This window comes from Callithrix jacchus, chromosome 22 (genome assembly GCF_049354715.1).
Source record: "Callithrix jacchus isolate 240 chromosome 22, calJac240_pri, whole genome shotgun sequence".
Lineage (NCBI taxonomy): Eukaryota > Metazoa > Chordata > Mammalia > Primates > Cebidae > Callithrix > Callithrix jacchus.
Window position 1 is genome coordinate 29,721,348 of NC_133523.1, and position 20,510 is coordinate 29,741,857.

General features: G+C 47.0%; 1 protein-coding gene across 2 annotated transcripts in view; it reads right to left on the bottom strand.

Moving 5' to 3' along the window:
• Nucleotides 1–653: 653 nt before the first annotated feature.
• The window catches only part of SLC7A9 (solute carrier family 7 member 9), a 29,172-nt gene continuing 9,315 nt past the window's right edge, over nucleotides 654–20,510 (bottom strand). For both annotated transcript variants that reach the window (XM_008987688.5, XM_078362115.1), the window contains 6 exons: nucleotides 20,364–20,487; nucleotides 18,544–18,647; nucleotides 10,653–10,749; nucleotides 8,575–8,724; nucleotides 3,864–4,038; nucleotides 654–825 (listed from right to left, as the gene is read on the bottom strand). In XM_008987688.5, the coding sequence (XP_008985936.1) occupies nucleotides 761–825; nucleotides 3,864–4,038; nucleotides 8,575–8,724; nucleotides 10,653–10,749; nucleotides 18,544–18,647; nucleotides 20,364–20,487 (715 nt within the window). In that variant the 3' untranslated portion in view covers nucleotides 654–760. The remainder of the gene's footprint in view (nucleotides 826–3,863; nucleotides 4,039–8,574; nucleotides 8,725–10,652; nucleotides 10,750–18,543; nucleotides 18,648–20,363; nucleotides 20,488–20,510) is intronic.

Consider the following 20,510-nt stretch of genomic DNA (forward strand, 5'->3'; position numbering starts at 1 on the left):
GGTCTTGAACTCCTGGACTCAAGTGATCCATCTGCCTTGGCCTCCCAAAGTGCTGAGATTACAGGCGTAAGCCACTGCGCCTGGCCAGTCATTTACTATTTTTTAAAATCTGTATCAAAGCAAAAATGTCATCCATTTTATTGACATTGAGTTTAAAGAACACCCTTCCAGGCCGGGCGCGGTGGCTCACGCCTATAATCCCAGGACTTTGGGAGGCCGAGGCGGGTGAATCATGAGCTCAAGAGATCGAGACCATCCTGGTCAACAAGGTGAAACCCTGTCTCTACTAAAAATACAAAAATTAGCTGGGCATGGTGGCACGGGCCTGTAGTCTCAGGTACTCAGGAGGTTGAGGCAGGAGAATTGCTTGAACCCAGAAGGCGGAGGTTGTGGTGAGCAGAGATGGCACCATTGCACTCCAGTCTGGGTAACAACAGCGAAACTCCATCTCAAAAAAAAGAACACCCTTCCTTTAAGTAAGTGTGATGTGCCCTTTGTTAAACAGTTGCCACTGTAATGGTGGCTTTTATGCGGCCCTTCCCTAAGCTTCTGCCTTCTGTTAGGTGACATCTCACCCATAGCAAACACTTGCCACTGCTCCCCTCTGGAAACCCCACCCAGGGAACTAAGAATATCTAAAAGTAACAATATTATAAACATCTGAGTACATTTTATTCATAAGAAAAAAATCAAGAAGAAATAACCGCAAATTTTGCTTAAGAAAATTCAGCTTTGACTTAGCTACAGGAGATGGAGCTTGTTACTCAGGTTCTTCCTCTGGTGGGACCACTTCCATTAGCATCTGAAGGTGCATGGTAATTGGCTCTGAAATAATAAGAGTCAAAATGAGTGCAATTAGAAGACTGAAATTCAAAAGCTTCACTGGGGTTGTGGATGAGGGTGGTGATGTTCTCAGTCTTTGGTGATGTGTCACCTAGACCCTGCACTTAGGGGATGGCCGGTGTTTAGAGCTAACCAGAACCATCCTTCATTGCCATACTGGTGCTTTGGAGTTAAGTTACTTCTTCTTAAAGAATTAGGAATTTTATTGCCACCAAACTTACTTACTTACACTCTAGGAAAAAATTAAATGACTCGATTATGTGTATACATTTCCCACCACAGACCAAGAGTTGGCTATTTAGTCTGAAGTCACTAAGACTGCATTTTGTTTAAAATACAGATTGCTTGGTTAAATATTCTAGAGCTGAGAAATAAGACATATTTTGTACCATTAAGATATCCTGGGTAGATTCTGTCAGTATAATCAAATCCAAGTTCAGCGGCAGGGGGGAAATGGCTGTTTTCTTTATAAGAATAGATTTTCTTTCTATAGAAGTGTGCCTGCAACCCCTCCTCCTCAGCTGAGGGTTTGGATCAGAGTAAGGAGGTGGGGGTAGGCCTAGTGCATGGGCTCACCCCTGTAATCCCAGCACTTTCTGAGGCTGAAGCAGGAGGATCATCTGAGCTCAGGAGTTCAAGACCAGCCTGGGCAACATAGCAAGACCCTATCTCATACATACATATATACATACATACATACATAAATGTATTTTTAAAAAGAGGTGGGGTTTGTAGGGAGCTATTTCAAGAAAGGAAAATTCCTGGTGGAATAACATAACCATATCTTGCTTTTGTTTCCACTTTGTTAATCAGCATGAAATCAATTCTCTCCCTTGGTTACAGCACCACTGTCAGGTAAGCAACGGTCCTGGGGTTCACAGAGGAGATCACGGAGGTGGGGAGAGGATCTGGCATGCGCCCAGCCTGAAGAAAGGCACTAGAACGCCCCTGTGAGCGGGGTCCAGAGGCCCTGGCAGCTTTCCTGCCTTCTGGTTGGGTTTCACGCTTTCCTGGCTTGTGTATTCTCCCAAAATTGCAGGAATAGAAAAAAAACCTCCTAGGAGTATCTGGAGGGGTGACTGCTTACACTTTCCAGTTCTGACAAGCTGAAGAGGAGAAAGAGGCAGGCTTTTTTTTTTTTTTTTTTTTTTGAGATGCAGTCTCGCACTGTTGGCCGGGCTGGAGTGCAGTGGCTCAATCTCGGCTCACTGCAACATCTGCCTTCCGGGATCTCTGCTCACTGCAACCTCCACCTCCCGGGTTTAAGTGATTCTCCTGCCTCAGCCTCCCGACTAGCTGGGATTATAGATGCCCACCACCACGCCCAGCTAATTTTTTGTATTTTTAGTAGAGACAGGGTTTCACCATGTTGGCCAGGCTCTTGATCACATTCACATAATCAGTCTTAAGTGGCTGTTTCCGGCTGCCACAGCCAGAATTGTACACAGCCCAATTCCTGTCCTCAAGGAGCTCCTGGGAGAGGAACAGGGAGACCAGGAAACGGATCAGCTCACAGCCCCGTGAGGGTGCCCAGAAGTCTTAAAGGCTTTTATAAATGGCGTTTTCTGCAGTTGAATTTGCACATTTTGGATAAAAACTGAATATATACAGACTTTTTTTAAAGGTGTAATTCAGTTTCTCTTGATGTACTTTGACACAAGTGCTTTCTTTTCAGAAGCAAAAGTGGCCACTGTAGCCAAACTTTTAAACAATTGTCCTAGAACTGATGAGGGTCAGGACTCCTAAACAATGAGCCCCGTGCCTTTGGCATTAGAAGGCTTGGACCACGGCCCAGTTCCCCAGGGCAAGTCCATGACTTTGAGTGTCTTTGTGATGCTGCCAGTCCTCTCAGATGACGTCTGCATATCAGGCAAAGGAGAATGAGGCGCATGATAGTGGGAATATGCCTAACACTACCGAACCTTGCACTAAAAAGTGGTTAAGATAGCAACATTTATGTTGTGTGTCTTTTGCAATTAAAGAGAAAATGGGACCAGGTGTGGTGGCTCATGTCTGTAATCCCTGCACTTTGGGAGGCTCAGGTGGGTGCATCAACCTGAGGTCAGGAGTTCGAGACCAGCTTGGCCAACATGATGAAACTCGACTCTACTAAAAATACAAAAAAAAAAGTTAGCTGAGTGTGGTGGCAGGTGCCTATAATCACAGCTACTTAGGAGGCTGAGGCAGGAGAATCACTTGAACCCAGGAGGCAGAGATTGCAGTGAGCTGAGACTGCACCTCTGGACTCCAGCCTGGGCAATGAGAGCAAACTTCCATCTCAAAACAAAAAAAGCAAAATGGGCCAGGCGAAGTGGTTCACATAATCCCAGCACTTTGGGAGGCCAAGGCGGGCAGATCACTTGAGGTCAGGAGTTCGAGACCAGCCTGGCCAACATGGCAAAACCTCATCTCTACTAATACAAAAATCAGCCCGGCATGGGAGCAGGCACCTGTAATCCCAGCTACTTGGGAGGCTGAGGCAGGAGAATCCCTTGAACCTGGGAGGCAGAGGTTGCAGTGAGCTGAGACTGTGCTACTGCATTCTAGCCTGGGCAACAGAGTGAGAGTGTCTCTCAAAAAAAAAGTTGCAGTGGCTCAGGCTGGTGGCAGTCCCAGCACTTTGGAAAGCCAAGGTGGGAGGATCATTTAAGCCCAGGAGTTTGAAACCAGTCTGGGCAACCTAGCAAGATCCCGTCTCTACAAAAAATAAAAGAAATAGCCAGGCTCGGTAGTGCGTGCCTGTGGTCCCAGCTACCTGGGAGGCCCAGGTGAGAGGATAGCTTGAGCTTGGGAGTTCAAGGCTGCAGTGAGCTATGACCACGCCACTGGCACCTGAGCCTGGGCAAAGGGCAAGACTGTTTCCCGCTCCCCCCACCCAAGAAAAACCAGAAAATGCTGCTTTCCCTCCCTACTTATTATAGGTGAGACACTGTGACAGAGGTCTTGGAGGCAGGACAGGTGAGGACGCCATGTCTGCCTGCCCCTCACAGAAGCCAAGCAGCCCTTCTGTTGGTACTTACTTGAGATTTTCTGAGCCCATCCAAACTTGTAGTAGACAAACAGGAAGTAAAATAGAAGGCCACTCAATATAAACAGCACACAGTAGAGGTACTCCCACTCGGGCTTGCTGATGATTGGAGCCAGAACCAAAAACACGGAGATGAGCGTCACCAAGACGGGGATGACTATGGGCACCTGGAGGCAAAACACAGGGCATGCTGTGGCTGTGGGCACTCATTTTCTTTTGAAAATTTTCACTTAAAAAACTGATATAAAGAGAGCATGATGAACGCCATGCACCCCTCCTATAATTTCAATAATTTTAATGTAATTTTGCCAAGCTTATTTCATCTACTCCACCTTTTAAAAATTTTCTTTAAACAATTTTGGGGCCGGGCGTAGTGGCTCACACCTGTAATCTCAGCACTTTGGGAGGCCAAGACAGGCAGATCACTTGAAGTCAGGACTCTAAGACCAGCCTGGCCAACATGGTGAAGCTGTCTCTACCAAAAACACAAAAATTAGCCAGGTGTGGTGGTGCTCACCTGCAATCCCAGCCACTCAGGAGGCTGAGGCAGGAGAATCGCTTGAACCTGGGAGGCAGAGGTTGCAGTGAGCTGAAATCACACCACTGCACTCCAGCCTGGTTGACAGAGTGAGACTCTGTCTTTAAAAACTTTAAAATCGCTTTTTTTTTTAAGTTCATTTTTGTCTACCACCTTTCTTTTCCCAAAAATATAAGGAAAATATCAGACATCTTGTGATTCTACCTGTACAAAATCAGTATGCACCTCTACCTGATGAGGACTTTCTGTTCTTATCATGCTTCCCACCCCCTCTGCTTTTTTCTCTTGTTGCCAGTTTGTGGCGAGATTGGATGACTCCCCTGTGCGGTGTTCAGTGGGAGCTTTCCCTGGTTGCCGCCTCCTGGTGCCATTTAACTTGCTCCTCCATCTCCCGTATTTCCTGCAAACTGTGAGATTTAGGGGCAAAAATGCTTCCCCATTGGAGCAGTGCCCTTCCTTCCGTGACACACCATGAGGTATGTGATGTTTAACTGTCCCACCTTTGAACTGCTGTGGTTGACAGCAGGCTCAGGGCTGGAGGAGCCGTTTAACCCCACTGTTCTACATTTCTCCATCAATTTTTCATGGTTTTAGACTGAAACTAAAGATCAACTGTTGAGGCACGGTGGCTCACACCTGTAATCCCAGCACTTTGGGAGGCCGAGGTGGGTGGATCACCTGAGGTCAGGAGTTTGAGACCAGCCTGGACAACATTGTGAAACCCCATCTCTATTAAAAATACAAAAAAAATTAGCTGGACATGGTAGCACATGCCTGTAATCCCAGCTACTCGGGTGGCTGAGGCAGGAGAATCGATTGACCCTGGAAGGCGGAGGCTGCAGTGAGCCCAGATTGCGCCATTGCACTCCAGCCTGGGCCATGAGAGCAAAACTCCGTCTCAGAAAAGATAAACTGCTTAATGGCTTTAGTATGCACTGATGATCATTGCCTTACTTCATTATTTCATCAGGGGTTGCAAAATGGTGATTTTTCTAATTTGTCATTCCTTCCTTAATTCTCTGAAATGCTATATGAAGCACTCCAACTTTCTGGTTATTCTGAATTGCAGTTTGTACGGGAAAGGCAGCATAAATGCTCTATTCTGTGTGTTTTCAGAATGACAAGTTGAGCCCCTGAGACCTCCAAAGGCAACTCAAACCCATGGGTTTTTCTGTACGTGGTGAGTTTCAGTCCACGGTAGTCAATGTTCACGTTGTTCAGAAGGTCCTGTGCCAGGCAGCAGGAGTCGTTCACGCTGGCCTGGGCCCTGTGGGTGGAACACTAGTGCTCTTCAAAAGCCTCTTTGTTTTCCGGGTGACAGGAAGTGCCGCCAGACCTGGGTTTTCATCCACCTCTCCAGAGAGCTTTGTTTCCTTTTAGCAGGAAATGGCATTTAAAGACCATTTGGAGGCTGGGTGCAGTGGCTCGCGCCTGCAATGCCAGCACTTTGGGAGGCCAATGCAGGAGGATCACTTGAGCCCAGGAGTTTCTGGCCAGACTGGGCAACATGGTGAGATCCCATCTCCACACACACCCAGAAATGCAAAAATTAGCTGTATACGGTGGCGTGCACCTGTAGTCCTAGCTGCTCCAGGACCGGAGGCAGAGGGATTACTCGAGTCCAAAGGGTCAAGGCTTTCAGTGAGCCGAGACCGAGCCACTGCACTTCAGCCTGGGCAACAGAGCGAAACCCTGTCTCCAAAACAAACAAAAAACCTGTAATATTAATTCTGATCATTCTTTTCACTGTGTGGTTATATTACCTACTTGTTATAGAGTAAGGTTTACCTCCATTTGTTTTCCATTTTTGAGATTCACCTTTTCCTTTTTAATTTTGTTTTCCAATATAATTTTTAACTTGATTTTGCTTTATTCTCCCGTTCTTTCTTTTTGAATGAATACATATGTGAAGAAACACACACATGTTCATTTTCCCCTACTCTCACATAAAAGATAGCAAATAACAATTTTGCACCCTTTTTCCTTGAATATATTCCAGCTAGTATGTCACAGTAATATATGAAGTTGTTAATTATCCGTTTTTTACTGCTGTGTGTCACTGTTTTAGACGTGACACAGTTTATCCAACCAGTCCTCTGTTAGTTGACATTTGGGTTGTGTTGGACATCTTGCTGTTACAATGAATGCTGTTGTCAATGACCTTGTATATATTTCGTATTTCTGACAGTTTGATTTTGGGATAGATTTTCTCAAAACAGGAGGGCTCATGCCTGCTAGATGTTGCCAAATCTCCCTCTGTGGTGGCTGTGCCATTCGTATTCCACTAACAGTGTGTGAGCGACCACCCTTTCATGGCCTCACTGTGGTTAGACTGTTGGATTTCTGCCCACCTGATAGCCAGAGGCAGAGTTCAGTTTGCTGGATTTGTTTTGTTTTCATCTGTGTCATTGCATTTTTCCTTCTCCCTGCCCCGCTCCCACCCTAAGATGGAGTCTTGCTCTGTCCCCAAGGCTGGAGTGCAGTGGCGTGATCTCAGCTCACTGCAAACTCCGCCTCCTGGGCTCAAACAATTCTCCTGCCTCAGCCTCCTGAGTAGCTGGGATTATAGGCATGTACCACCATGCCCAGCTAATCTTGGTATTTTTAGTAGAGAGAGGATTTCACCAGATTGGCCAGGCTAGTCTCAAACTCCTGACCTCAAGTAATCTGCCTGCCTTAAGTTTTTTTTCTGTTGATTAGTTCCTTCTAAGTGCTGGGATTACAGATACTGCGCCCAGCCAGAATTAATATACTTTTATGTCCTATTCCTATTAATATTTCTTCTTGGACCCAAAAGTTTAGCTTTTTTCAGTCTGATATTTTTTTTGGTTTCCTTCCTTTGAGCCTCTGTTTTCTAGCAGGTTTCTTTGCTCTAATGTTCTTTCTTTTCTTTTTTTGAGACAGGATCCCTCTCTTGCCCAGGCTGGAGTGCAATGGCACGATCTCAGCTCACTGCAGCCTTGACCTCCTGGGCTGAAGCAGTTCTTCCACCGCAGCCTCCCACAGAGCTGGGACTACAGGCATGCACCACCATGCCCAGGTACTTTTTGTAGAGACAGGGTCTTGCTGTTGCCCAGGCTGGTCTTGAACTCCTGGGGCTGATCTTCCTCCTTGGCCTCCCAAAGTGCTGGGACTACAGGTATGAATCACCACACTCAGGCTGTGTTCCTTCTTCTCCTTCTTGCACACTCTTTATTTCTTAAGTGATTTTCTTCTCTAACATGATGTTCTGAAGTGCCAGTGGGACATGTTCTCTCTGTGCAGCCCCTTCCAGCTCCTTGACCCTGACGTTCTTGCCAAGTGCCGTGTCCTTTCTCTCTCCAGCAGTTGTTTCTCTTGCTGTTGTCTTCAGTGGCCCCTCTGTCCTTCTGGAAAGGAGTTTTTGTGGGGAGTTTCTGGGGTCCTCAAGGGCTTAAGTCACTGCAGCCCTGCTCCACCACCTCCCCTGGGGGTCCTCTGATCTTCCCACTGAGAACCTCACTCCAAGCATGCCCTCCCTCCTAGGGACACATGGGGCTGGAGCTAGTGGGCATCCACTTGGAGTCTGGAGTTGGCGGTGACACCTCATTTCCTCAATTTGCGTTGATGTTGGCTGAAGGGTTTCTCCTTTGCTACCCCACAGGCTCTGTCTGTTTCTAGGAGGGATTTTGTGCAGATTACAAGTCTAGGCTACCATGATGATTTTGCCTGCGATGACGTGACCGCGGTGGGTCTGCCCGGCTCCAGGCAGGCTGTGCCATGACTTGTCCATAGTCAAGACACAGGCCAGAAAGGACCCCTGGACACATCTCTGAAAACAAAGTCCTCTAAAGCTAAAGATGGTAACTTTATTCTTGTCCTAGTTCCTTCAGCCCTTAGCTTACCTAACTTTTTCTTAATGTCTGTCATCATCAGAAGTAAATAGCACAGTTGAGAGAGAAGTGGACCTCTGCGGTTACAGAGACAGGCCACAGGTATTCTTGATCACTTAAAAAAATGAATAATAAGGCAGCTAAGTGGATCATAAACTGTGCTATGAAGAGTAAACTCCATTCTAAAATATTTTAAAAGAATCAAGTCAGATTGGAACTAGAAGGCATGCCCCTAGCATTTGAAAGAGTTACCTCTATCTCATTCATTACAAAAAACCCAAAGCCAGTTGTGACTTCTGGGAATCCAAGCTTACCTTGATAGGCCTTTCCAGGTCTTTCTTCGTAAATCTCATCACAATGAGTCCTAGAATCGTCAAGCCATAAAAGAGCCACGAAGCAAAGCTGAAATAATTGACTAATGAGTTTATGTCACCAGGGATGATATAAATAGTTGTTATGATACCCTGATAGAAAGAAGAACGAAATTGTAGGTCATTAGTACACAAAACACTGTTCTCATGTCACAGAAGACCGAAGCAGCAGTTTTTCTTGTGATTTTAGCATGAGAGGAACTTCCTAGGCATCCCTTGAGAGTTGGGGTCAAACTGACATTGGCTATGATAGCTCTTTCCAATGAAGCCTGCAGAAAATACCTGCGACATTTCTGAATCTTTGAAATTGTGATTTTAATCAACAGAAAAATAAAATAGTAGGTTGGTGCAAAAGTAACTGCAGTTTTTTGGGGGGATTTTGTTTGTTTTTGAGATGGAATCTCATTCTGTCAACCAGGCTAGAGTACAGTGGTGCCATCTTGGCTCACTGCAATCTCTGCCTCTTGGGTTCAAGCGATTCTCCTGCCTCAGCCTCCCGAGTAGCTGGGATTACAGGCAGGCGCCATCACGCCCAGCTAATTTTTGTATTTTTAGTAGAGATGGGGTTTCGCCATATTGACCAGGCTGGTCTCGAACTCCAGACCTCAGGTAATCCACCTGCCTTGGCCTCCCAAAAGTGCTGGGATTACAGGCATGAGCCACCATGCCCGGCCAGTCATTGTGGTTTTTTTTTTTTTGAGACAGAGTCTTGCTCCGTCGCCAGGCTGGAGTGCAGTGGAGTGATCTTCACTCACTGCAACCTCTGCCTCCCGGGATCAAGCAATTCTCCTGCCTCAGCCTCCCGAGTAGCTAGGACTACAGGCACACACCACCATGCCCAGCTAGGTTTTATATTTTTAGTAGAGGTAGGGTTTCACCATGTTGGCCAGATCGAGACCATCCGTGATCTCCTGACCTCCTGATCCGCCCACCTCAGCCTCCCAAAGTACTGGGATTACAGGTGTGAGCCACCACACCTGGCCTGTAATTCTATTTTGTAATGGCAAAAACCACAATTACTTTTGCAGTAACCTAATATGTATTAATATTCTATCAGCTTCATACTTGCGAATTTTCCTCACAGAGGGTTTTCAGTGTGGGCCACGGCCCTGGACTGGAAGCTCAGGTCTACTCGTGGTCTATGTTAGTTGCGTGGCCCTGGCCTGGCATCTCCCAGCTGTGTTTTCCTGTCTTCAGAGTGATAGAGCGCAATGGTTCTCCTCTGGGGGAGGGGTATAGACCACCCCTGAGGCTGGGAATGTGGACGGTTGCTCAGTGCCCAGGCAATTGCACCAAACAAGGACCATGCACCACGGAGCAGCTCCCATCAGAGGATGTCAAAGGGGTGGCCAGGCACAGTGGCTCATACCTGTAATCCCAGCGCTTCAGAAGGCTGAGGTGGGTGGATCACCTGAGGTCAGGAGTTCGAGACCAGCCTGGCCAACATGAGAAAATCCCATCTCTATTAAAAATACAAAAACCAACCAAGCATGGTGGCATGTGCCTTTAATCCCAGCTGTTCGGGAGACCAAGGCAGGAGAATCGCTTGAAGCCGGGAGGCAGAAGTTGCAGTGAGCCGAGATCATATTATTGCACTCCAGCCCGGTTGACAGAGCAAGACTCTGTCTCAAAAAAAGACAAGATGTCAAAGGGGATTTATTGCACAAGGATCTAGTGACTTCTCAATCATCAGACCATAACGAGAGGCGGTTGTCAGTAACCGCCTGGTAAAATGTCTTACCCCGCTTCCCTGTAAGCTAGTGGGTTTTTATATAGAGTTTGTTACCAGGGTCGAGGCACAGTCAAATGCACACAGAAGCATTGAGGGCACAAACCATGCCTTCCATGGATAAATTCAGACAAAGGAGCAGTTATCGGGTACACTGTTTGACTCGTCTTGGGATTCTTTCTATATCGTTTGATGGCAAGGAATAAGCCCATCTGGGTCATTTGGAGGCCACTGGGCTTCCAATGGAGGGCCCCCGCCTTGAAGATGGGCTGTTAGCAGGATTCGTACTCACGTAAAAGATGATGGCAGGGGCTGGAGTGAGGCGCTTGACGCTGATGTAAGAAAGCACTTTGAGCATGTGGCCCTCCCGGCCCGCCACGTAAATGAGTCTGGAAAATAATGACATGGGAGTCTGCTGACTGGAGTGCAGGCCATCCGTCCAGTGCCACCGAGGACGTGTGCTCCACAGTCTACTAAGGAGCCCGCGGGAGAGGAGTGGGTTTTGGCAGAGTGAGTGAGGAACAAGTGCAGTGGCTCACAGCTGTAATCCCAGCACCTTGGGAGGCCGAGGCAGGAGGATCACTTGAGCCCAGGAGTTGGAGACCAGCCTAGGCAACACAGTGAGATCCCATCTCTACAATAACTAAAAATTTTTTTAAAAATTTACCATTTCTTTGTGTTGGGGACGTGCAATATCCTCCTCTAGCTATCTGAAGCTATATATTAATATGAATGTGAGCTACAGCCACCCTGCAGCGTGTAAAACACTAGAACCTATACCTCCTGTCTAGCAGTAATTTTGTATACTCTAGCAAGTCTCTCCCTATCTCTCCTTCTCCCCAGCCTTTTAAGCCTCTGGTATCCTCTGGCTAATCAGAATTTCTTGAAAAAGTTACCATAATTAAAAATGTGAGCCAGGCACAGTGGCTCATACCTGTAATCCAGCACTCTGGGAGGCCGAAGCAGGTGGATCACTTGAGGTCAGGAGTTTGAGACCAGCCTGGCCAACATGGTGAAACCCTGTCTCTACTAAAAATACAAAAATTAGTCAGGTGTGGTGGTGGGGACCTGTAATCCCAGCTACTTAGGAGGCTGAGGCAGGAGAATCACTTTAACCTGGAGGTGGAAGTTGCAGTGAGCCAAGATTGTGCCACTGTACTCTAGCCTAATTGACAGAGCAAGACTCTGTCTCAGAAGGATAAATAAGATAAAATATAAAATAATAAAATAAATTGATATCAGGCCAGCCACTGTAGCTCATGCCTGTAATCCCAACACTTTGGGAGGTTGAAGTGAGAGGACTGCTTGAGGTGGGAGTTTGAGCAACATTGTAAGACCTCACATCTACAAAACAACTTAGTATTAGCCATGCATGGTGGCACATGCCTGTAGTCCCAGATACTTGAGAGGCAGTGGGAGGATCGCTTATGCATAGGAGTCTGAGGCTGCAGTGAGCCATGATTGTGTCACTGCTGGAGTGCACTGGTGTGATCTCAGCTTGCTGCAACCTCTGCCTCCCAGGTTCAAGTGATTCTCCTGCCTCAGCCTCATGAGTAGCTAGGATTACAGGCATCTGCCATCATGCCCCACTAATTTTTGTATTTTTAGTAGAGATAGGGTTTCACCATGTTGGCCAGGTTGGCCTTGAACTCCTGACCTCAAGTGATCTGCCCACCTCGGCCTCCCAAAGTGCTGGGATTACAGGTGTGAGCCACTGCACCCAGCCTTGGGTATATATTTGAATGAATTGAAATCTACATGTCAGAGGATCTCCACCAAGATGGCCGAATAGGAACAGCTCCAGTCCACGGTTCCCAGCGAGAGCAACACAGAAGGTGAGTGATCTCTGCATTTTGAACTGAGCTCTGAAGGGAGCAACGGATCTCCCAGAACAGCACTCGAGCTCTGATAAGGGATAGGCTGCCTCCTCAAGTGGCTCCCTGACCCCGTGTATCCTGACTGGGAGACACCTCAGACAGGAGAGCTCTGGCTGACATCTGGCAGGTACCCTTTTGGGATGAAGCTACCAGAGGAAGGAAGAGGCAGCAATCTTTGCTGTTCTACAGCCCCTGTGGGTGATTCCTAGACAAGCAGAGTCTGGAGTGGACCTCCAGCAAACTCCAGCAGACTTACAGCAGAGGGACCTGACTGTTAGAAGGAAAACTAGCAAACAGAAAGAAATAGATTGAACATCAGCAGAAAGGACATCCACTTAGAGACCACATCCAAAAGTCACCAACTTCAAAGACCAGAGGTAGATGAATCCATGAAGATGGGAAGAAACCAGTGCAAAAAGGCTGAAATCTCCAAAAACCAGAACACCTCTTCTCCTCCAAGGGATCACAATTCCTCATCAGCAAGGGAACAAAACTGGATGGAGAATGAGTTTGACGAATTGACAGAAGCAGGCTTCAGAAGGTGACTAATAACGAATTTCTTCGAGCTAAAGGAGCATGTTCTAACCCAATGCAAGACAGCTAAGAACCTTGATAAAAGGTTAGATGAAATGCTAACTAGAATAATCAGTGTAGAGAAGAACATAAACGACTTGATGGAGCTGAGAAACACAGCACAAGAACTTCATGCAGCATATACAAGTTTCAATAGCCAAATCAATCAGGCGGAAGAAAGAATATCAGAGATTGAAGATTAACTCAATGAAATAAAGATCAACTCAATGAAATAACAGAGAGCCAAATCATAAATGAACTCCCATTCACAATTGCTACAAAGAGAATAAAACACCTAGGAATACAACTAACAAGGGATATGAAGGACCTCTTCAAGGAGAACTACAAACTACTGCTCAAGGAAATAAGAGAGGACACAAACAGATGGAGAAACATTCCATGTTCATGGTTAGGAAGAATCAATATCATGAAAATGGCCATACTGACCAAAGTAATTTACAGATTCAAGCTACCACTGACTTTCTTCACAGAATTGGAAAAAACTACTTTAAACTTTATATGGAACTAAAAAGGAGCCTGCATAGCCAAGACAATCCTAAGCAAAACAAACAAACAAACAAAAAGCTGGAGGCATCAAGCTACCTAACTTCAAAATATACTACAAGGCTACAGTAGTCAAAGCAGCGTGGAGCCGGGCGTGGTGGCTCAAGCCTGTAATCCCAGCACTTTGGGAGGCCAAGGCGGGCAGATCACGAGGTCAATAGATCGAGACCATCCTGGTCAACATGGTGAAACCCTGTCTCTACTAAAAATACAAATCTAGCTTGGCATGGTGGCACGCACCTGTAGTCACAGCTACTCGGGAGGCTGAGGCAGGAGAATTGCTTGAACCCGGGAGGCAGAGGTTTCAGTGAGCCGAGACTGTGCCACTGCACTCCAGCCTGGTGACAGAGTGAGACTCTGTCTCAAAAAAAAAAAAAAAAAGTATGGGACTGGTACCAAAACAGACATATAGACCAATGAACCAGAACAGAGGCCTCAGAGACGCCACACATCTACAACCATCTGATCTTTGACAAACCTGACACAAACAAGCAACGGGGAAAGGATTCCCTATTTAATAAATGGTGTTGGGAAAACTGGCTAGCCATGTGCAGAAAGCTGAAACTGGATCCCTTCCTTACACCTTATACAAAAATAAACATCAGATGGATTTTAAAACATAAGACCTAACACCATAAAAACCCCAGAAGAAAACCTAGGCAATACCAGTCAGGACATAGGCATAGGCAAGGACTACATGACTAGAACACCAAAAACATTGGCAACAGAAGCAAAAATAGACCAATGGGATCTAATTAAACTCCAGAGCTTCTGCACAGCAAAAGAAACAATCATTAGAGTGAACCGGCAAACAACGGAATGGGAAAAATGTTTGCAATGTACCCATATGACAAAGGGCTAATATCCAGAGTCTACAAAGAATTTAAACAAATTTACAAGAAAAAACTCCATCAAAAAGCGGGCAAAGGATATGAACAGACACTCCTCGAAAGAAGACATTTATGCCGGGCGCAGTGGCTCACGCCTGTAATCCTCCCTAGCACTATGGGAGGCCGAGGTGGGTGGATCACCTGAGGTCAGGAGTTCAAGACCAGCCTGACCATCATGGTGAAACCCCATCTTAAAAAAAAAAGCCGTTTAGCCAACAAACATAAAAAAAAGCTCATCCTCACTGGTCATTAGAGAAACGCAAATCAAAACCACATTGAGATACTATCTCATGCCCGTTAGAATGGTGATCATTAAAAAATCAGGAAACAACAGATGCTGGAGAGGATGTGGAGAAATAGGAACACTTTTACACTGTTGGTGGGAGTGTAAATTAGTTCAACCATTGTAGAAGACAGTGTGATGATTCCTCAAGTATCTAGAAATAGAAATTCCATTTGACCCAGCAATCCCATTACTGGGTATATATCCAAAGGATTATAAATTGTTCTATTATAAAGACACATGCAGATGTTTGTTCATTGCAGCACTGTTCACAATAGCAAAGACTTGGAACCAACCCAAATGCCCATCAATGATACACTGGATAAAGAAAATGTGGCACATATATACCATGGAATACTATGCAGCCATAAAAAAGGGTGAGTTCATGTCCTTTGCAGGGACATGGATGAAGCTGGAAACCATCATTCTCAGCAAACTGACACAAGAACAGAAAACCAAACACCACATGTTCTCACTCATAACTGGGTGTAGAACAATGAGAACATATGGACACAGGGAAGGAACATTACACACCAGGGCCCATTGAGGGGTGGGGTGTTAGGGGAGGGATAGTGGGGGTTGGGGGAGAGGGGAGGGATAACATTAGGAGAAATATAGATGATGGGGTGATGGATGCAGCAAACCACCATGGCACATGTGTACCTATGTAACACACCTGCACATTCTGCACATGTGCCCCCAAACTTAAAGTATAAAGAAATCCACGTCACGTGTCTGCACTCCATGTTCATTCCATTATTCACCATAGCTGAGACACAGACACAACCTCAGTGTCTGTCAACAGGTGAATGAATAAAAATCTTATATATACAATGGAATACGATTCCGCCTCTAAACAGTGTGGAATTCTGTCATATTTTGACAACAGGGATGACTCGAGAGAACATGATGCTAAGTGAAATAAGCCAGACAAAGACAGACAAATATCCCATGGTATTCCCTTAAATGTTATGGAGCTGTAATTAGGGAAAATGAGTCAGGCTGGTGGGACCAAGGAAAAGCAAAAAGAGATGAAGCAGATAAGCTACAAGCCTGCCTTTCTTCCTGGTCCAGGACACAGTCTTCCCGTGCCCAGTGATTGCCAGACTCTCAGCTAATGGAAAAATGCCAGTTAGCTCAGTGCAACCTTTGCATTATCAGTACTTCACGTACCCCTCTCCAGCACACAGCACAAGCACCAGCCTATAAAATCCCAGCAAGCCTTTGTCTCTTTGCAGTCAGCTCCTCTCTCACTTACCTGCCCACCCACTGCACCCTTACAATGTATTTTCCTTTCTCTAATAAATTTGCCTTTTTTGGCCGGGCACGGTGGCTCAAGCCTGTAATCCCAGAACTTTGGGAGGCCGAGGCGGGTGGATCGTGAGGTCAAAAGATCGAGACCATCCTGGTCAACATGGTGAAACCCGTCTCTACTAAAATTCAAAAAATTAGCTGGGCATGGTGGCGCGTGCCTGTAATCCCAGCTACTCAGGAGGCTGAGGCAGGAGAATTGCCTGAACCCAGGAGGCGGAGGTTGCGGTGAGCCAAGATCACGCCATTGCACTCCAGTCTGGGTAATAAGAGCGAAACTCCGCCTCAAAAAAAAAAAAATTTTGCCTTTTTTTCTTTTCCTTTCTTATCTTTTGAGACGGAGTTTTGCTCTTGTTGCCCAGGCTGGATTGCAGTGGCGCGATCTTGGTTCACTGCAACCTCTGCCTCCCAGGTTCCAGTGATTCTCCTGTCTCAGCCTCCCAGGTAGCTGGGATTACAGGCATGTGCCACCACGCTCGGCTAATTTTGTATTTTTAGTAGACGAGTTTTCTCCCTGTCTGTCAGGCTGGCGTCGAACCCCCGACCTCGGGTGATTCACCCGCCTCGGCCTCCCAAAATGCTGGGATTATAGGCGTGAGCCACTGCGCCTGGCCAATCTTCCTTTCTTGACCAACAACTGTCTTGGTAAATTCTTATCTCTGTGCCATGAGCCCAGATACTTGTAATCATCTATGACATACGCGAAATCTAAAATTTCAAACATAGCAATAGGGAGTAGAACATTGGTTATCAGAGGCTGAAGGAAGCGGGGCCTGAGATGGCAAAAGGGGAAATGTTGGCCAAAGGCTGCAGAGTTTCTGTTTGATGGGAGGAGTAAGCTCTGGTGATCCATCGCACAGCAACGTGACTATCGTTAACAATGGTGTACATTTCAGAATGGCTAGTGGATTTCCAATGTACTCACCACAAAGAAAGGATAAGTATGTGAGGTGATGCATATGTTGATTAGCTTGATTTGCTCATTCCACAATGTTTACATGTATGGAAACATCACGCTGTACCACATACATATATGCAATTATTGCTATTATTTTTTAGAGACAGGGTTTTGCTCTGTCACCCAGGCTGGAGTATAGTGGTGTGATCATGACTCATTGCAGCCTGGAACCTCCTGGGTTTACACGATCCTCCCATCTCAGCCTCCTGAATAGCCGAGACTACAGGCATGGGCCACCACACCCAGCTAATTTTTAAATTTCTTTTTGTAGAGATGGAGTCTCACCATGTGGCCCAGATTAGACTTGTGCTCCTGGCCTCAAGCAATTCTCCTGCCCATATAAGCAATTATTATTTGCCAATTAAAAATAAGACCAGGCATGATGGCTCATGCCTGTAATTCTAGGACTTTGGGAGGCTGAGGCAGGAGGATCACTTGAGCCAGGAGTTCAAAACCAGCCTGGGCAACATGGTGAAACCCCATCTCAACTAAAACTACAAAAATTAGCTGGGTATGGTGGCGCATGCCTGTAGTCTCGACTATTCAGGTAATCCCAGCTACTCCGGAGTCTGAGGAGAGAGGACTGCTTGAGCCATGAAGGTGGAGGCTACAGTGAGCCAAGATCGTGCCACTGAATTCCTGACTGGGCAACAGAGTGAGACCCTGCCTCGAAATTAATTAATAAAAATAAAAATTAAAAAAATTTATAAGGAAATACAAAGGATCTAGCTAAAATGCTTTTGACAAAGAATGAAGTTGGAGGCCTAGCACTACAAGTATTTTGATTTGGCTGTAGAAGAATGATTTTATGGTGTTTCATTTTCTAACATACACAGACTTTGTCAATTTCACTCAGAAAGATATCCATCCAGTCCTGAGGAATGGTCTATGATTAGGGAAAAAAGAAAAAAAAAACATAAAGGAAATATATCCATCTGAAACACTGGACAACTGAACCAAGACACGTGTTCAAGGATGTTCACTGCGGCAGTGTTCACGGAAACCACCCACAACCAGGTGTGAGTGAAGGATTGTTAAGTTCTGCTGCATCCGAAAGTGGGATACAACACAACTGGTGGCAGTCTCCAGACCAGAGGGTCCAGAGGATGGGCAAACCACACCTGTTTGTGCAAATAAAGTTTTATTGGAACATGACCATGGCTGTTCACTTTTGGGTATCAAGGCAGAGTTGAGAAGCTGTGATAAAGGTTTATGCAGCCTGTGAGCCTGGAATATTTACCATCTGGCCCTTTAAGAGAAAGTTAGCCAATTCTGGGTTACTGTTTGCAAATTTGCTAATCAGCAAATTAGTTTGTGTGTGTTAACATGGGAAGATGTTCAGGAAGTATCACTAGATGAAAAATATCACTAGGTGAAAAAGTTCCAGGTGTAAACCCGCACCTCATTTACCCAGCGTCTCTTCCCTTCCCCTGGTGCTGAGGTTGAGAGCTTTCCCCCATGTTTGGAACTAGGGCCCCCTGGAGTGGGAAGGCTGAGGTTCCAGGCAGCCTTGATCAATTCCCGTGTGCAGGGCCATCCATGCCTTCTCAGCCAGTTTGCGGTGGGTTCAAGCCACGTCCCTTCCCTGGACTTGGGTCTCCTACTTGTGCTGGGCGTGGGTTTCGCCTGGCAGAGCCCTGAAGATTTTAGCTGTGTGTATTCCTTGGGTGTGACATTGGTTTGGCTGCCCCTGCCCACCCTGGGAGTGACAGCCGGGGGTCCCCTACCTGCCCGCTGTGAAGCAGGTCCCATTAGCAGCACCGATGGTTGAAAATGCCACAAAAAGTGGAACGACCCAAGAAGCTGGATAGAGAACACGGTCACCAAATGTCTGGTGAGAGAAGCAAGATGAGTCCTGAGGGTCTTTCTTGGCCTCCAAGAGCCACCAGCCCCCAAAAGCTATTCTGGCCTCCCAGGGGACCCAGGGACCCACCTCAGCTCGGGGCTCTGGCCTCCCAGGGGACCTGGGGACCCACCTCAGGTCGGGGCATAGCCTCCAACTCCTCCACTGCAGAGGAGAGGGGAGAACACCACTTGCCTGTCTCCAGATCTTGTGATGGCAAGAGAAATCTCTTTTTTTTTTTTTTTGAGATGGAGTTTTGCCCTTGTTACCCAGGCTGGAGTGCAATGGTGCGATCTCAGCTCACCGCAACCTCCGCCTCCTGGGTTCAGGCAATTCTCCTGCCTCAGCCTCCTGAGTAGCTGGGATTACAGGCACGCGCCACCATGCCCAGCTAGTTTTTTGTATTTTTAGTAGAGTTGGGGTTTCACCATGTTGACCAGGATGGTCTCGATCTCTTGACCTCGTGATCCACCCGCCTCGGCCTCCCAAAATGTTGGGATTACAGGCTTGAGCCACCGCGCCCGGCCCGAGAAATCTTATCCACTACTCCCTGCGATAAGTCTTTATTTTATTTTATGTATTTATTTTGAGATGGAGTTTTGTTCTTGTTTCCCAGGCTGGAGTGCAATAGTGAGGTCTCCGCTCATTGCAACCCCTGCCTCCCAGGTTCAAGCGATTCTCTTGCCTCAGCCTCCCGAGTAGCTGGGATTACAGGCACCCACCACCACGCCTGGCTAATTTTTGTATTTTTAGTAGAGGTGGGTTTCACCATGTTGGCCAGGCTGGACTCGAACTCCTGACCTTGTAATCCACCTGCCTTGGCCTCCCAGAGTGCTGGGATTACAGGTGTGAGCCACTGCGCCCAGCCAAATCTTTATTTTTTAATTTGATGTTTTTTGTTTTTTTTGAGACAGGATTGCACTGTGTTTCCCAGGTTGGAGTACAGTGGTGTGATCATGTCTCAAGGCAGTCTCAACCTCCTGGGCTCAAGTGATCCTCCCACCTCAGTGTTCCAAGCAGCTGGGGCGACGGGCACTTGCCACCACACCCAGCTGCATAATTCTTGGTCATGTCAATATCCTGGTACCTTCACCTCTCACTTCCCCGAACCTGCACTCCAACCGAAATGGCTGAATTCTCCCTCCCACCTGAGCAGCCCCAGTCTCGTGGTCGGTGACCTCAGCAGTTATCCACACTGTGTCTCCCGCACCTTCCAAATCCCCAGCACTTGGTTGTCTGTTGGCAACTGCAGGAGGTCTCCAGCTGCCTCTTCACTGACCCAAGGGCCTCTCACCACTCAGCTCCTATGATTCACTAGTATTCAGGGTGGTACAAAAGTAATTGCCACTTTGCCATTGAAAGGAATGGCAAAAATGGCAATTACTTTTCCACCAACCTAATATAATGACCTCCCCTGACTCCTGGCACCTCTGCCTCTGCTTCATGCTTATCTGTCAAACTGCAACCCTGGCTAGCCCAGCCCTGCCTCCAGCTCCATGCTTTTCGCACCCAGGCAGCCGGTCCCATCTCTGCTGATGCCTGACCTCGTGTGGGGCTCGGGCTGGCCTGACTTGTCTGGTTTCCCAGGCTCTTCCATGACTATTGTCCTCCTTCCCTGGGAGGGACCTCAGCTCCAGTGCTGACACCTGCCTTACCCCTTCCCATAAGCCACGGCCCCTCCAGCTGCAACATCCAGGCACTCACCACAGCCACGGCCTGGGACTGCAGGAGCTCGGTGGCAGTCATCACGGTGAAGTAGGACACGTTCATGAGGATGTAGCATGCCATCACCAGGGGGATCCCAATGACAATGGCCAAGGGCAGGTTTCTGGGAGGTGCAATGACACAGAG